This window comes from Artemia franciscana, chromosome 15, assembly GCF_032884065.1.
Source record: "Artemia franciscana chromosome 15, ASM3288406v1, whole genome shotgun sequence".
NCBI classification, from domain to species: domain Eukaryota; kingdom Metazoa; phylum Arthropoda; class Branchiopoda; order Anostraca; family Artemiidae; genus Artemia; species Artemia franciscana.
In genome coordinates, this window is record NC_088877.1 from 15,764,482 (window position 1) to 15,783,440 (window position 18,959).

Sequence of the window (18,959 nt, forward strand, 5' to 3'; positions counted from 1 at the left end):
AATTCAAGCTTTCCTCCTTTGAAAAGCAGTGAATATATTTCTATTTTAAAGAGATTTGCCAAACAAGAAAACACTTTATCAGTCCTTTAGCTTGATACTGAGGCCTTTGTTCACCAACTGACAGTTTGGGATGGAATGCCTGATGTTATCGGGTTATGTGAGACCTTCCTGGATACAAGTACTGAAAGGCTTTTGGAAATACACGGATACAGAATGAAGCGATTAAATCTCTGGATAATGACAAGAGGTGGTCTGACCTTGCATGCATCTCACAATCTTCCGCGAACCGTTAGGTGTAACATATCAAGGAATCAAGAAGGGGTAGTTAAATCCCAGTTTATTACTATAAAATTACCAGTAATGAATCTTATTCTTGGTTGTATATACAGATCTCCAAGAAAGATAGATTCCTCTGAATCCATGGATTATCCCAGGCAAAGAGAACACAGTTTAGAAATCTTAAAGTTGGAACATTCATCGTGGGGTGGTACTACTCCCACTCTTTTTCAGTGTTTTTAACCGTTTAAAAATATTTAGTCCTTCAACAAGCAATATATGATCTTCATAGATTTCGAAAAGGCCTTCGACTCTTTGGATCGCCTGTCACTTTGGAAGCTTGTCTGTCATTACGGTATCCCTGACATCATAGTTAAGCTCAGAATGGCCATGTACGAAATCCTGTAAATCCCCAATCCTCTCCGGGGTGAAACAAGGCTGGGTCTTATTGCCACTATTGTTTGCATTGGTCATCGACTACATATTGCATAGAATCGAGTCAAGTGATGAGCTGATGACATTTCAATACTCATAACCTGCAAAACACGACTTCAGGACTTACTCTTGAATATTCAACAAAAAGCAGGTGGATTCTGGCTTAATGTTAATGCCAATAAAACCAAAGGAATGGCGACAAGCGATTCACCAATGAAAATCAAATGCGGTGACAACGATGTAAAACAGGTAGTCAACTTCGAATACCTTGGCAGTACCATCGAAAATACATGATCCACAGCCAAAGAAGTCATTGCCAGAATTGGTCAGGCTAACAGCACCTTCAACAGGCTTAATAAAGTATGGAGATCGAGTACTTTCTCTCTCCGGCTCAAACTCCGCGTCCAACAATTACGTCCTGCCTGTTATCCTCTACGCATCCGAAACCTGACATCTCAACCAAGACCAAGAGAGACGAATTCAGTCCCTTGAGAATGCTTGTCTCCGGAGGCTGCTTGGTATTCGCTGTACCCAGAAAGTCACAGACAAGCATATAAGAAACATCACGGGCCAGCCATTCCTCACCGAAACCATAGGAAGACGTAGACGGAGCTACCTAGGTCACCTACTAGGCATGGATGACATCAGAATCCCCAAGCAAGCATTCTTTTGGCTACCCAAAGGCACCCAAAACAGAGGACGACCCAAAAACACACTCTGCAGTACCTTCAACAGCAGCCTGCACCAACTTCATTCCTCCCTACAACCAGAGTGAGAAGACATTATCGCTGCGGCCAGTTCCAGAGACGATTGGAGACTCTTCTTAGACCCCTTGGGTGCCTCTCGAGGCACATGAAGATCTAGGGTGTAAAGTAAGGTCCTTCAATTTGGAAGCCTAAATTCCGTTATTATTTTCAAGAATTTTTAAGATGTGGAAAAGATATTCGAAAAACTTGAAAGGTTACCAATTATGTCCTCAAGCCTTCATCTCCGCCTTCTTGTGCAGGGGCGTAATTTGCTATGGGGGCAGGGGGCAAGTGCTCCCTTCAGACCCAAGCCTAAATTTACCACCACCATCCCCAGCTGAAATTTATTTTCTGCAAAAAATCTTATAAAAACTAAGATAAGCATGCATAATTTAATTGTCCAGAGAAACAGGTCAGTTTTCTTCAATCTATCTTTGCCTTTATAGTAATATATGGATCATTTTTCAGTTTTACTGTCATTTTCACTTGATTTTGGAAAAAATTGGCCCCAACATGCTTGTGACCCTTCATTTTGGGTGGCAGATGGTTTTGTTGTTCAGAGTGAACAGACATTCCAAGAATTGACGCCTTATTTTGTTATAAATGTTGAGGAAACACTTACTTTATCTGTAAGCTCCTCTCCTTCCAAAAAATAATTCAGATCTATCCTCGGTCCATCTTGTCTGATGTCAATGACCCTAACCGATTTTAAGACAAAAATACCGAGAATCCTCCATTAAAGGCTTCATCGTCTTCTGGCCCTGACTACATTTCCACCAAGATAGTTAAATTCATTTTCCTTCGATTACTTCGCCTTTAATAAACTTGTAAATCTGTCTTTTGATTGATTAATTGAAAGCGGAATTTCTCCCAATTCATTCAAGGCATCCTGCGTGATTGTTGAAGATAAAGATGGAATGCAAAGTAACCCGGGTAACTATAGGCCAATATCTTTACTATATATATTTAGGATATTTTATTTTTTTTGAAAAAGCTACACTTTCCGGTGTGCTTAACATTTTGAAAATGAAAATTTTCTTCGTGATTTTAAGTTAAGTTCGAAGTCGAGCACTCCATGGAACGCGTGAATGTTAGTTTTTGCATTTTCTATATTCGGCTCTTCCTTCAGTTTCGATTCCTCCTGCTATGTCTTTGGCTATCAGGAAAGCTTTTGATTCGTTCACCTAACAATTTCTTAATTCAAAATTGTCTCACTATGGTGTAAGAGAGAATGATCCATCTAGTATCACAACTACTACTAAAAAATCACTGCCACACAAAGCTATCTGAGACCAACACACCTACAAGCGCTCCTCCTCCATCCTAATCTATTCAAAGCCTCCCTCTTTACGACCTCCCCGGAAGTTCCCACTTCTCTTGAATTTTTCTGTAAGACCTCCCGCCCCAGCCACAGACCTCCTGCTTTCCGTTTAGCCCTAGGCAGTTGGCCCAAAAGGACAATCTTTGGCAATCTGTCATCCTTCACCCCCAGATCGTGCCCTAGCCATCTCAACCTTTCTCTCACTATTGCCTTAGAAAGCGGTATTGAACTACACTTTCCGAGCAACCTACTGTTTGAAATATGGCCAGTCAGCCAAAACATCCGTAGGCAATTTCTCTGGAAACCATCTAGCAAATCTTCCTACGTTTTTCGGAGTGCTCACGCTTCAGAACGATATTTATTCACTGTCATCACTGTAGCTTACAATACAATATTCTAATGCTCTTATTTTTGTAAATTGTTTTTCTGTGATTCATTTTAATGGTCTAATTGTTGCGGCTAAAAACCAAAACCAAAAGTTTAATGTCTTTTATGTCCCCCAAATCTTTCCATGCCAAGAACTTTCGACCACTATCAACCTTCAGTACTTCTATCACAAGTTAGCTTGAGATCCATGTAAAATTATTTAATTTGTCTGAGAAAATAATTCTTTTTTTCGATGTCAACTACCTGGCCATGAAGGCGGACAAGTCGAGCTTTGTGACTCTCTCATAGATTTCTCAGGCCTCTCCTCAACTATCTGATATCTATGTTTAAGGGAGTTCTCTCAGTAGACCAAAAGATCGGTATAACTGTTTTGTTATTTGTTTTGTTTGTTTTTTTCATATACTTTTTTACCAAAATATGTACTTTACATCGTATTAGTCGAAATAAAATGACGACATCTAGGAGTTTCCGAATTTTTAAGAAACTAAAATATATTATCCACAATTAATTCTAAAAATTGTGTTCCGTTCTCTAATTCAGTCTTATGTCTTTTGTTGCACTATTATATATACTTCAAGCTCTTCCTCGTTTTCAGAAATAATAAACCCTATCCATATATAATAAATTGAGGAATCTTGTCTCTGAAATAAATCTCCACGCTACTAAGTTATAGCTTGATTTGAAGTCGCTCGTGTTCACTTTCTTGCAACTACACGGCGAAGTTCCCGCGACCCTCATAATTAGTCCGTTACTTGTCTCCGGTCGGCATTCAAATTATGATGATGAATTTTTTGGTGAATAAATGAACTGTTGTTGGCACTAAAAGCTTCCAGCTAACTTTTTATTTGAATTTCAGTATATTGTTTTTGTATATGTGTAGAAATTAAATGAGTTTTTGATAAGAAAATTATTAAGTTGATTTGTTTTAAATGCTGCAATCAATTTGATGAAAGTTTTAGACGTCAGACATATAAATTCATTTAACGCTGCGTTTGACGTCTTTACAGCAACTGATTTTGAGTTATTTGGGTCTTTGGAATTCAGAGTTTGAACCAATTGCCTATAAAGGGTTACGTCAGTCATAAGCAACCAATGCCATAAGGGCTAAACGCATAGTCCTAGAGGTATAAGCGAAAATATAAACTAGTCATAAAATAACCCTAAATCTGTTATATTCTCCTCTTTGGTCAACAATTTTCACGGTTTGTATGTGGATGCAATGCTAGAAAGATGTGATTTTTTTTGGCATTCCCTAATCATTGCGCTTTAAAATGTGTATAATAGAAAAATGAGTATTCTTCCAATTTCGGGCCTTACAATAATATTTGTATTTAATAATCAAGCACATACTGATCAATTAAAAATTTTCTAGATTTACACGACAATGATTTTTAGATTTGAGCACAATTAAAATTAATACAAGTTTTACGAACCTAGTGTACTTCTGCTTATTCGTATTTACCCAAGACTTATTCAGACTGAGTAAATTCTAAACTGTAGAGCAATGTAGAGGTATCAATAGTTGAATTTAAATAAATTAAATCGAAATTGATAGAGAAAATGAAATTAGGAATTTGCCCAAATCAGGAATTTGCCCTGAATGCCCCATGAAAAGTCTGAAAATAGGCAGTATACAGACAGAGGTATATTTTTCACATGCTTTATATGACATACTAGAAGCTGTACGAATTAAATTCCTATCTATGTGTACTCATCCATTGTTAGTTGAACGTAGTAAAGATGGTAGCAGCATTCCCCCACAATGATGGTATACACTTCAACACTATTACTTATATTATTTTTACCCTAGATACGGTACATCTTTGGAGTTAATTATTATAGCAGAGAAGGCTTTAAGGAAGGTAATAAAATAGCATACTTATCTATTTTTACAAAACAACGAAATCTTTTCTGTACTTTTGCCTTTTAGAGTACTACCAAGAGAGTCTAGGTTTCTAATTCTATCAGGAAGCCAGTTTCTTTTGGACTTAGTTCATCAGGAAGAGAAGCAATTTACCACACTAAGACTATAAGTTTCGTATCATTCAAGATAACAAGAGCTGAGAGCTCATATGGCACTTGTGACGAGGTCGGAAGAGCCGACATTTAGCGATGTTATCGCAGCGATATTTTTTTGGAGGCTACCATGATAAGCACCACTGCGCAGGATTTCTACCTCTGAAGCAGAATAGCTTTTCCTATAATTTTTTATCGCTTTAAATCCATCGCTTGATTTAGCTCCTCCTACGCTTCCTGGCCCAAACTATAGCAAATTCCAGATTTGATAACCATAAAACGTAATCCAATCTGATATTTTTGGGTAAAAGTGTTAGCAAAGGCCACACATTTTAAAAAACGTTTTGAAATTAAACTGAAAAATAATATTAAAAATGGCAGAGTAAGAAAAGAAAACTTATAAAAATTTTCTTTGTCAAGAATTCGACCTAAGACCTCCTAACGTTGGACCTAATAGCAACACCGTATCCACTACGTTATGCAGGCTTTCAATGAGACATTTTTAAAGTACTTTCTCTAATTTTCGGAGTAGCCGTTCCTCCCCCCCCCCTCCCAGATTTTCTAATCGGGGAAGCGACTATTTCTAATTTAATCTGGTCTAGTCCCTGATACGTATTCCAACTTTCGTCGTCCTAGCTTATCTGGAAGTGCAAGAACTAGCAAAACCAGGACCGACAGACCGACAGAAATGGCAAATGGCAGAAATGGCGCTGAAATACAATGGGCCTTGTGTCTGAGCAGTCCTTCATAAATAATTGTCACAAAAACCGTAAGAGCGATGGTTCAGGAGGTGACAGTTTTAGTGTTGCTCTTTATTTTCAGTTGAAAAACTTGTTTTTACTTGGCCGACGGGCAAGTGCCATAAAAAAGATAATACAAAAATTAGTCGGGACACTAGGACTAAAACACAAAACAAGAATAATTTTTCTTAAGAGCGTCCAGCCGAATCAAAAAGTTATATTGCTCGCTTGTCACATTTTCAAGACATTTCAATGTTTGATTTTCTATTTTTTCATGCGGTTCATTAATTATTACTTAAATTTATTACTTTAACATGTTAGCTTACAACCAGTATTTATCAAATTGTTAATAACTAATTGATGAAATTATTCTACCCAGAAACATAACAAACAAAGCTTCTTTTTTTTTACCTATCCCTTCTGATTTTGACCCTTCTTCATTATCCAAATGGCTACGAACTGGTTTGGGTGACGGCCTTCTTTCAGGTAGAGGAGGTGCAAGTAGAGATACATACGACGTTGAGGAACTCTGATCACAATTCTGGAAGAACAACCAAACAATAAAGTTGATGTTTGGTTATTAAATATTTAGAGCTTTTCTGGTATTTCGTGAGAACATTGTTTTCAGAACATTTAATACAGATTAATACATTTAATACCTTTTTCAGAACATAAAATAAGAAATTGTAGAAATGGCAGCATATAGTTCAATTATACGACTTACTTATTTAGACCCCTGGGAGCCCCTGGGGGCGCATAGGGCAGGGACGGTAAACCTCCAACTCGACCGACCTAGTGCCAAAGACCAAAGTTCGTTCAGAGTGGTTCGGAGACTTGTTGCCTCTTTCTCCAGGGATCGACAAAGTGTGCTGCGTTGTCTTCCACTCCTTCGAATGCCGGGTGGGGTCCAACACCATAAATCGTAAGGGAGGCATCCTTCACTTATGCAGATCGTATGCCCCCAATACTTCTATCTTCTCATTCTGATCTCGTCGGTCTCTAGTGGTTGTTTGGTATCAGCCCTTATCAGGGTATTCGCTACTCTATCGGTCCAATGTACCACAAGGATTCTACGTAGGCAATTATTCTCGAAGCCAAGTAGTCTTTTCTCTGTATTCTTTGAAAGCCTCCAGGACTCGCATCCGTATAAAAGTACAGAGAGTGCGTTACTCCTATACAATCGCAACTTCAACTTCTGAGAGTAGTATCTACATCTCCAAATATTCTTCAGCTGGGAAAATGCTCCAACTGCATACGCTACGCGTAGCAAGACTTCTCTATCACACCCATCTTGGGTAATTGTACTATCGAGGTACTTAAATTCTCTGACCTCTTCTATATCAATGCCTTCGTATCGAATCCCAGCTGCAATGTTCGCCACAACTGCGCTTGATATACTTTTCGTTTTATCAACGTTAATCTTCAGGCCCATAGGGGCATCTTTCGCTGATACATCATTCAGATTATGCAGAATGTCCTCTTGACAGTGAGCCACGAGAACAATATCGTCAACCAAATCACGTTGTGTATTTGATGGTTGGGGCTTAGTTGTATGCCTCCTCTGGAGTGGCAAGCTCGAAGCACAAAATCTATAAGTATTGCGAATAATATTGGAGATAGTAAACATCTTTGATGTACACCAGACTCGACAGGAAACCACACTGACAGCCCATTCTCCGTCTAGACTGCACAAACCTGTGCAGAATACAGGGTCTGAATCATATTTAAAATTTTCGGAGGCATTCCATACGCTAAGAGAATTTTCCACATTGCCTTTCGGTGCACAGAGTCAAATACTTTCAAGAAGTCTACAAACCGTAAAATATCTGCACTTGCCATTCGTTTGATTCCTCCAGGTTAACACATAAGCTAAATATAAGGTTGCAGCAAGCACAATTTTGGCGGAAACGACGTGGCTCATCCATTGAAATTAAGTCCGCTTGAGTCTGGATTCTGCTAAATATAGTCTTACATAGAATTTTACTTCCGACTGTCTGAGGTGTGATAGCTCTCCAGTTATCGCATGATGTTTCTTGACCTTTCTCGAGGAGTTTCACGATAATACCTATATTCCAGTCAGGAGGGTTAGCATCGTCATCCATACCTTACCAAGCAGCTTAAACAGTGGGCCAGTGAGAGTTTTTTTCCATATTTGAACAGCTCCGGAGGGACTCCATCATACCGAGCGGCTTTCTCATTTTCAGCGATTTCAGGGCTATTACAATTTCCTGAAAGAGGAATGGGCCCAAAAATATATCCAAGTTAAATAGGGGCATGTGAGGGGCCAACAGTGGCTCACGGGGTATCGGCTGGTTCAGAACATCCGAAAAATATTCACTCCAATATTTCTGGACATCTACCTCATTGGTAAGCAGCTGCCCACTTTTATCCTCTATGAAGTGACAAGTGTTTGTTTGCGCGCCGGGAAGCTTCTTAGTAAGCATATAGACGGTTTTAAAATCACCCCGACTGACTGCTCTTTCTGCCTCAGCTACTATGTTCTCAGCATATGTTCTCTTGTCGTTCCTGGCAGACGTTCTCACTCGCTTATGGGCATATTTATATTGCTTTTTTCTATCACAAAATTGCCTATTGTTAGACTGACTAGAAGAATGACTAGGTGAGTCAACAAGAGCTTTCAGATTTATTCTTTCCTGAATCAGCCGCAAAGTTTCTTCTAATCCACTCTTCTTTTTTTTCGTTCCTTATATCCAAGAACTTCCACTGCAGCATCTTTTAGGGAATCCGATAGTGATTTCCAAAGACAATCTGAACTTGTTTCGTCGGAGTCATCAAAGCTCATAGCTGTGAACCTATTTTCTAGCGCATTATTTTTGACGAATAGTCTTATCACGAAACTTCTGGATATCAAATTCCTTAACTGCAACTGACACTTTCTTCGCCACCTTCAACTTAATTTTGCTGATGGTCAAAGAAGTAATCGGCACGGCAGTAAGCTTTGGCATCTTCAAGGGACCTCTTCTTCGCTTGCTGATGAGTATATGGTTGATATCAATACAATCATATCAATATCATTAGTGACCTAATAAACAATCAGTATCATGCCGTTTTCGTTAATTTCACTAAGTCCATGAGAGCTGATCACAGTTGGCGCATAATCCTGGCGGCAGACCCTGTCGCGTTAAAATCGCCACATACAACCAATATATCGTGGCTATGAACTTTACTTGTGACATCACTAAGCTATTGATAGAAAGTATCTTTATCAGAGTTGCTTGATTTATTTGTTGGAGCATACACTGCTGTAAACATATTTTTGCCTGAGTAATCGCAAAACGCACTCTCAGGATTAAATCGTTGATTGGTTCCCAATCAAGAAGGTATTTCTTTGCTGCACCACTTAAGGCCAGTGCCACTCCAGCCGATTTAATATGCTCTTCCCCAGAATAAAGCACATGATAATTCTCGCACTCAAGGGTCCCAAACTATAGAATTGGTGTCCCGGATAGTGCAGCCACATCTATCCGATAATTATCAAGAATTTTCAACACATTATTTATCCGACCTGGCAGAGTATCAGGGCTAATGGTTCTAATATTCCAAAGTCCAATTTGGAAAGCATCTTTCGTAGTCAAAAATCGTGTCCGTGGACGTTCAGGGTTCAGCATCTCAAGATCAGTCAAAATTCTGAGGCCATTCGTCGTTGATTCAGTAATAATTGTTTTTTACGGTGACAGGTTATTAGCCTGTCGACCAGCCCTCACCACTTTGTGGACTTCGGACCGTCAGTTGTGGCCTGAGAGAGCCAACAGGGCAACCTTGTTAAACTCCCGGGCACACACCAGGTATCTATTTTGTTTTTATATATGGCTCTAATTTTAGCTAATATACATAAAATCAAGTATTTCGTTTATGGGAAAAAAACATCGGAGGCGACGGAAGATATGCCCAAAATACGCAAAGCACTGTCGGCCGAAGGAAGGGAAACAGAATATCAGTATTTAAACTAGGCGGTATATAGTTCTACATGCGGAAAGTTTTTGGTTTTGTTTTGAAGTGGTTTTGTTCATGCGTTCTCTGAACTATCCGCACTGAAAATCAATTATGTTAGAAATCTGAAAATATAGACAGAATAAGATTGGAGCTGGATACTTGAGAATGGACATATGCTATACAAACCCGCATACAAAAAGTTTTGAACATGGTTGTTGATATTATATACCTTCTTAGTTACGCCTGGAACCAAAAACACCCAGGATACAATAGACTTGACATCACCAAGACAGAAATTCATCAGTATCTATTATAGGTGATACTAATGACCTAAAGTTAAATTCCCTTTGCAGTTCCCTTAAGTTAAAACAGATAGCAAAAATACCAACAACCAAAGGAAATACTACTCTTGATCTGATTTGCACGAACATGCACACTTTCTATAGCTCACCTGTTGCTTTCCCCCCTTTAGGAGGAAGCTACCATTTTGTCTATTAATGAAGCCTTTTTCCAGATTTAATCATACATTTTCTGTTACCCAGTTCTCTTATCGTCCAATTACCAATGAAGGCCTTTTCGAGTTCGAATCTCGGATTACTAATGAAAACTGGCCAACTCTTAAGAGGAATAATGACCTTAATGTTAAAGTGTCTTACTTCCAAAATCTGATTAAAACTAAATACTTAAAATCCTTCCCTGAGAAAAAAGTAAAATCGTGCTCTAATGACAAACCTTACATTACTAGTCAGTTAAAAAATCTAATTAGGCTTAAAATTAATATTTTTCAGAATGGTAAAACATCTGAAGCTAACTTACTGCGTAAACATATAAAAAAAAGAAATACGTAAATCTGCTTCTGCGTATTACAAATGTAAAGTCAAGGATTTGTTTTCTACTAAGCCAAAACAGTGGTACAAAAGTATAAAAAAAAAATTGTCGGAAAACACATAATAATATAGATTTCCATTTACAAGAAGAGCCCCTAGTTACAGCCAATGATCTGAATAAATTTATTTCCTCCATAGTTCAAAGCATCCTTCCCCTCTCTGTTAATACTGCTTATGATCTACACTCTCCCAATTTTTCTATTATTTTACCCTCAGATACTGAGGCAAACATTAAAAACATTAAAAAATCAAGCACCTGTCCGCTAGACATCCCAATTGTACTAATTAAAGCCTTTACAGAAATTCTTTCAGAACCTTTGTCCGTACTTTTTAATGAAATTACCTCTACTGGTAAGTTCCCTGATTGTTGGAAATCAGGTTTTATTACTCCCGTAAAAAAAGAAGGGTAGCAAACAGGATTTTGCTGATGTCCAGTCCATTACTCTTACTCCGGCTTTTCCAAGTTATATGAAAGATTTTAGCTGATTGGTTGAAAATTAAAATAATTCCAAACGTTGGACAAATACAATTCGGAAATTTGCACTCTACTTCTACCAAACACTATCTTATTCACCGTTTGGACACTATATGTAACAAACTTGAAAAACCCAATACATATTAAATCAATCAAACCCAATCAATGTTATCGCAGTTTACTTACAAAAAGCTTTTTATTTAATAAACCGTAGTATACTAGTACAAAAACTAACCAATGACTTTCTAGTTGACCCCTATTTAATGAGAATAATTTTGTCCTTCCTTTCTAATAGAGCTCAAGTCGTCAAAAAACTGAATGTATATTCTGATCCCCTCCCAATTTATAATGCTGCGCCCCAGAGAACCCTCTTAGGCCCAATTTTATTTCTTACCATAATAAACAGTCTTGGAGACTTGGATTTGCCGGATAGATGGAAATTCGTTGAGCTGTCTTAGAAACATGTTTCAAAAATCTAAGAAGTAACCCAGTGAACATCTTGGAATCAATATCAGATGAAGCTGTTGCTAGTGATATGAGAGTCAACCCTTTAAAGTCAACAGTTAGTTTCCTTAAAACTCCCCCTTCTTTCTCCTGTCCAATCCCCCTGAGATGTCTGTTAAAACTATGAAATTACTCGGTGTTACCATCTCAAGCGACTTAAAATTGGATTGCCACGTTAACGATTTCTTAAAAAGTACAAGTACTGCATTTTCTCTCCTCAAACTCCCCAATAAATTTAAATGTCCTAAATCGCAATGTTTGGAAATTTTCCGCTCTTTCGTACGTCCTACCCTCAAATACACTTGTCCTGTTTAGCATCTTGGCATCTCCAATGAACTGTCGGACAGAAAAGAGGCAGTTCAAACAAGGTGCCTAAGAATTATCTTCAATGAGGGAAAGTGCCTTACATTTTCCCTTCTTTGGAGAGCAAATCTAGCCACCCTTAAGGAAAGGAGAGCACAAATTTCCTTGCATTTTGCCCACAATGCCGTGCATAACCCTCGTACTACTTCTCTTTTCACTAGTGAACATTTACCACCCCCCTCCAAATTTACCCCCCAATTTCTTTTTCAAGAAAAATACCCCTTCTTGCCCCACTAAGAGTTTCCACTGGAAGATGTAGAAGAACGTTCATCCCTCACATAGTTGAAATTTTAAATAGATAACCCCACCCCCATTCTAACTCCACTTTTATCTTATAGTTATAGTTTTTGTTTTACAATTGCAAACTTTGTAATTCTTGCTAGCCAGACTTTTGTTTAAATTTGTTTTTTCTGTTTTAATTTTACGAGTTTTTAACGTTTGACTTTTTTATTGATTGCAATTTTATGATTTTATGACATTGACCATTTCTCAAAGTTTTGCCTTTTTTTGTACTGACACTAAAATGCGAATTCGGCCCTTTTAAGATTTTCATAGCCACTTAGTTGAAATAAATCTTATCTTATCCCGGTTCTCAAGACAACTTTGTGAAATTAATTATTTCTCCATCTTTTTCTTTTTACTAAGTCATTCTTATTCGTGATAGCTATGAAATTTTATACCTGTTTTACAGTTTTCTCGGGGTTCATTTCTATGTCACCAATAGAATACTTAGAGGGATTCTAGAAATTTAAAATGAACATAGTCGCAAATGTGGAGCTTTCAGGAAGTTATTTAAAGAAAATTGACTTTTTTAACCAAAATCACTTTTACAAATTTGTTTAAAAATCTAGTGGCCCATAACATAGTAACGTTCATTCTTCCCATGCTAACAAGTGTCGGTTTCCAGTTTAATTACTTTCTATGACCATAAATATAAACAATAAACGAAAGCAAATCCCACAGAATATTCATGAAAATTTCTATAAAACATTAAACCTAAAACAAGACTTAGTGGTAAAGCAAGAATATTTTTAGATTTACTAAAAAAACGAGATATTCCTTTTGAAAATTGATTTGTTAGGAAAATTTCAGAAACCTTTCTATGTGAAACTTTTCCTTAATGTTTGACTAGGTCAAACTTGGGTTAGCCTAATACGTTCTGAAAAATTACACATGAGCTCTTTTACTGAATTACACCAAAATGTGAACTTGCATGCAGGAGTGTCACCGCGGTCAATTACCTAAAGTGCTAAAATTGCCAAAAATTGCGTGCTACATAGAATTTTTGGTGCTAGTAAAAAAATTTTACTATTATAGTGTTAAAACAGCACTGCCGTGCTAGTTTAGCACAATTTTCGCAACCCTGAGCACGTACTATAGTGCTAAAAATAATAAAAGAGTGCTAAAATAGTTCTTTCGTGCTGCATATGGCAGCCCTGCATGGGAGAAAATCAACCGTGAACGGTAAGAACAAGGATAACCATTCCTGAATCAGCTAGATTATTTTTGGTTACTATGGGCCAAATTTCGTTCTTAACTGGGTTATTAACCCTACTGGGGCAACCATGGTAAATTTTGATTTTCGTTCCTCATACACAGACAGTATTGGGCTAAATTCTATTTAAGTTGTATGGAACTTTTTTATTTTGATTTAATTTTAGATTTTGTTTGGTTTAATTAGACCTTTTGCACAGTAACATTTTTAGTTTTCCTTCAGTTTTAATTTTCTCTGAAGCCGACTGCTCTATACATTTCCCAAAGGGGCTTTTAGCGCTTTGATAACGAAAAAAAAATAAACTTACCATTCCTCTTGCGTATATAACATCAACATCGTATGGTACAGGTCGACTCGGTGACACCGCAGTGGATAGAAGATTAGGAAGGCCATCCCACCAACGAGAAAAATACGCCACAAGGTGCTCCAAAGACAAAAGATAAGGACTATCGTCAATATGGTAATACTGACCCTAAGAATAACACAATCATTTAGTAGTTCACCATCGATCCAATGGATTATTTACAGAGCATTCCCGAAAACAAAAAAAAAGAAACCTTCTACAGAAATAAAGATAGAACACCAACATATATACAGATGAAAGACTTCATTTGATTAGTTTCAGTTTCATCAGTGACTTATCTCGAATGCAAGACCATTGTTAGGATGGCTTTGTAAGACCATATTTGCCAACCAAAAATAACAAAAAAACGATCTTTTTAAAACAATCTCTGGTCTTCTACCATAATTACTTTTTCGCAGCTACATGGAACACTTCCAACTCTTTTCAGCCTTCTACTTTTGTGTCTGAAAGCTCTTCATATTAGATATTACCTGGGCTGTTTTGATAATATAATAGTACCTGCCACACCTTGCATTCGGTCTGATTTTAGTCCTTTGATTGCGTCAGAAAAAGTATGGAATATACTTTCAGTTGTTCCTCAGGGCTGTCATTCCTTTGGCATATTTAAACATCAGGTGGCTGATTTTCCTATAGATTAGTTTTGATTTGTAACTTTCGCCTGGTCTATGGAGTCCCGCATCGCCTGATTTCAGTTCTGGACTTCTTCATATTTGAATTAACTTTTTCTTTTCTTTTCTTTAGATTTTTGTGGGTAGATGTTTTCCATATTATATGTTTAAATGATTAATAGTTCCTTTTTAGAGTTTTGGTTACTATTAGCCCGAGGCGTCCATTACTTATAGTTCTTTACCACAAACTGTTAGATTATTGTGTTTAGTATATGGAATTAATAGTTATTAAAGGAGTGAAATTAACCACAACTTGGTAAGCTTATTGCTTTTCTTATAGTAAAGTCAATATCTTATTTATATTTTTGAAAGAAAAAAAAAAATCATAATTAATGCTCTACAAAATCCGAAAGTGTTCACTCATATCACTAACTTCTTTTACAGAAAAATTCTACATGATATCTTTGGAACTTCAATATGAACGTCGATTCCCTGTTCGCGTCATTCTGGCTTCACAGGCGTCATCACCCGATTTCTTCTGTTCCTTATTCCATGCATTTTTCTTTAGCAGTTCAGAGTCATTTGTCATTTTGTGTGATTTACATGCGTCATAGATACAATAATCGATACAACCACTCCTGGGGGGAAAATGATGTAAATTATGCAGTTGAAATGTATTTAAAAATGACGTCACTCACATGGATTTTTTTCAAAAATTAAGCCTCTAAACGACTTTTCTCGACCTCATGACCCATCTTGGTCCGTTCTTCAGGCCAGGAAATCCCATGGTTCTAATTTTCAAAATAAAATATGGAGCTGTTTTCGAAAAATAAATATTAAGATATACATAAATACATACACAGTTACTCATTTAAAGAGAGTAGAAAATACATGGAAGCCACATAGCTCTTTACTTAGGCAGCGCTACTCCGCTACTTATGAAATGGTTTCAAGCACAAGAAGACTACTTTAAACCTCCGGTCAGATTTTTTGATAAGGGTATTCCAATGGGGCACTTTTCATTTAGATCCGCAGTCATTTTCCAGAGGCTTCGAGAACTTTTTTCAAATTTCTCGATATAAAACTTTAGTAAACAAATTTTACCGTAAAGATAAAAATAAATTACAGATATTGTTTCTGATATCAATTTAAATTTAAAATCTTTTCATTAAACAATATTTTTCAAAACACCCTTTTAGTTTTCACTTACTAAGAGGGCTTGAAAGGAGAGAATTCTAGAGAAAGGATTGCAAACCTCTGATTGAAGGTTTCAACCACTAAGCACTGTATAGTGCCATACGACACCGTAAAAAGCAAATTTAAAGGAGCGTTAAATAGCTCTCTATAACGTTTCAGTGCCCTGCTAGCACCGGAGAAAAAAAGACAAATTAGTGATATACAGGATAAAATATGATTTTCTCAGGTCTTTAAAATGGGGGTTGAAAAACCTCTGGGCAAAAATTCCTAATCATGATTCTAATGGCACACTTTTTATTTACTTAGCAGCAATCAAAATGACAGTATAGCAAGTAGAGAGGATAAATCATTAGCTTTCAAATGGCCCTGAACTATGTCTCTACGATTTCCGAGTCACCAGCTAGCCCTATTGAAAAAAAAACATGAAAGAGACCAAGAACTAACCAAGCTATAATATGATTTTTTTTTATGATTCTAATGTCGCATTTTTCATTTTGATCTAACACCATTTTTTGAGCTGCTTCAAGCTCTTTTCCACAATTGTAAAAAAAAAATTGAAATAAAATTTTACTATTAGCGTGAACCTAAATAATAGTTACAAGCCCTTAATCAGCTTTAAATGGAAACGTTTCTCACTTGACAGCGTTTATATATATAAATCCGTTTCCAAACTTCCAATCACCATGGCTAATTGTACTAGGTTGCAATCATATTACAGCCATGATTTACACATGACTGATAGAAAAACACCTTTGGCTTTTAGACTGGAACCTAGTAAAGAGCGGACAAAAGCCATAAAGTTTTTGGAGGCTATCATCTTTACAACTGTGACTAAAATTATTGTATATAGACAATTTAGCATGATATGAAGAGGCTACCCAGCATAGTCATATAGACATTATCTAGCATGACCTTTTTAGACACAATAGGAAAATGAGCCCAACAAATGCAGATTTAGTGAAAAATTGCGTTTTACTTGTCGTTCTAATTGTCGTTTAGTAGCAATCAAACGACAGTATAGCAATTAGATAGGAGAAACCGTTAGCCTTCAAATGAACCCTTAACGATCTCTCTTCGAATTCCAAGTCGCTAGCTAGTCACGGCGGAAAGAAAAAACATGATAGAGACTAAGAACCAACCAAGGTTCAATTGGATATTCTTTAGTTTTTTAAGATGCTGCGCGAAAAAATCCCAGCGAAAGGTTAAGTTCCCCCACCGTGTTCGAGGGCATTCAAGCTCTTTTTAAAATTTCCATTAGTTTGTTTACACAAATTTAAACATGAATCATATTTATTTTTTTCTGAAAAAGTGTCAAATAAAATTCTTTTACTTTTAAAAATTTATTTTGAAACATTTTTTTTAATGTAAAAATACTTATACAATTTCCATGTTTTGAGATGCGACGTGATTTGTCAAATATCTAGGAGATCAGATTATCCAGTGTTTTTTAATGAAATCCATCACGATACACTAAGTGTAGCATAAGTTTCTCATAAAAAGTTCAAATAACTTTAAGGCTACATCACCCGTTTCCAAGGTTGCCACCAAGTTGTTCTAAAGTACGTAGGTTTGGCTAAAACAGGTCTGTATTGTTCCTTTATGTCTACTGTTTTCTTATGCGCGTAAATCATAAACTTAAATCAAAACTAAAAATCCATAAAAAAATGTCATTCAGCTAGTATTAGTTAAAAAGCTTTATATTTAATAGAGAGTAAAAGGGGTTTGTACATGAACTATCTGAGTGATCGATCATATGACTACAAAAGGAATGTAAAGAAAGTAGAGAAAGCATTAAAATATGAACTAAAGAGATGGAAGTGGAGGCCTTTGGTAAAATTACTGAGTATCTGGAAGATGCAGCTAGACGGCATAATAGTAAAATATTATACTGGCATGTTAATAAATTGAGAGGGAGTAGGCAGTCCGGACTAGTCTCAGTTAGAGATAGGAATGGGGCCACAATTAGTGATAAGGAAAGAGTAAAAGAGAAATGGGCGGAGGATTTGAGAATGTGCTAAACCGATATACAGTTGCAGGAAAGGATATAAATGAAAACGAAAAAGTTTGTAATGCCTTGGATGTGAAGAAAGTCTTGTCCTTGTATGGTATACCAGAAAAATACATTAAAGTGATGCGCGCTATGTACGAGAATAATACTGCTGCGGTTAAGGTAGGAAATGAGGTTAGCAACTGGTTTTGTATTAAATCAGGAGTTAAGCGGTGTTGTGTTCTATCCCCCTTAATATGGATCTTTTTGATAGACTTCGTCTTAAGGAGCACAGGAAAGGCAATTGGAGACCACGGAATCAAATGGGGAGGGAAAACTCTCCTGGACAGATTATACTGATGATTTAAGCATATTAGATGAAAGTGTGAGCAAAATGAATGAATTTTTAGAGGTTTTGCGAGTTCAGGGTGCTAGAATAGGTTTGAAAATTAATGTTAAGAAGACTAAGTTACTACGGCTAGGAATAAGTGAAGATGAAAAGGTGACGTTGGGCAACGAAAAGATTGATCAGGTGGGCAGCTTCACTTACCTTGGTAGTATTATTAGTAAAGATGGTGGGGGCAGTGAAGATGTTAAAAGTAGAATAGCCAAGGCTTAGGGTGTTTTTTCACAGTTAAAAAAAAGTTTGGAAGAATAGGAAGATAAATCTGCAAACCAAGATTAGAATATTGGAAGCTACAGTGATGACAGTGGTAAAATATGGCTCTGAACCATGGGCGCTCCGAAGAGCGGATGAAAATTTACTAGATGTAATCCAGAGAAATTGCCTAGGGATTGTTCTGGGTACCCAGCTGACTGACCGTATTTCAAAAGGCAGGCTGCACAAAAAATGTGGTTCAATCCCACTTTCTAGGCCTATAATGAAAAAAAGGTTGAGATGGCTAGGCCACGTTCTGCGGATGAAGGGTGACAGATTGCCGAAGATTGTTCTTTTTGGCCAACCGTCTGGGGCTACACGGAAAGCAGATCGTCCTCGTCTGGGGTGGGAAGATGTCATAAATAAAGATTTAAAGGAAATGGAGGACACCTGGGGGGTGAAAAGAGGAACGCCTTGAATAGATTAGATTGGAGGAGGAGCGTGCGTAGCTGTGTTGACCTCAGGCGGCGTGGTGCTGCGGTGAGTTATTAGTAGTAGTAGTAGTAGTATTTGGTGGAAATTTTTGTATAAATAATGTAAAAGAAA

At 37.1% G+C, this 18,959-nt stretch overlaps 1 protein-coding gene across 2 annotated transcripts in view; it reads right to left on the minus strand.

Moving 5' to 3' along the window:
- LOC136036093 (tyrosine-protein kinase Shark-like) overlaps positions 1-18,959 on the minus strand; it is a 105,846-nt gene that overhangs the window by 46,660 nt on the left and 40,227 nt on the right. For both annotated transcript variants that reach the window (XR_010619634.1, XM_065718087.1), the window contains exons 9-10: positions 13,907-14,071; positions 6,333-6,462 (exon numbers count right to left, since the gene is read on the minus strand). Coding sequence is in view for 1 of the 2 variants with exons in the window: in XM_065718087.1 (XP_065574159.1) it covers positions 6,333-6,462; positions 13,907-14,071 (295 nt within the window). In the remaining variant the exon portion in view is untranslated. The remainder of the gene's footprint in view (positions 1-6,332; positions 6,463-13,906; positions 14,072-18,959) is intronic.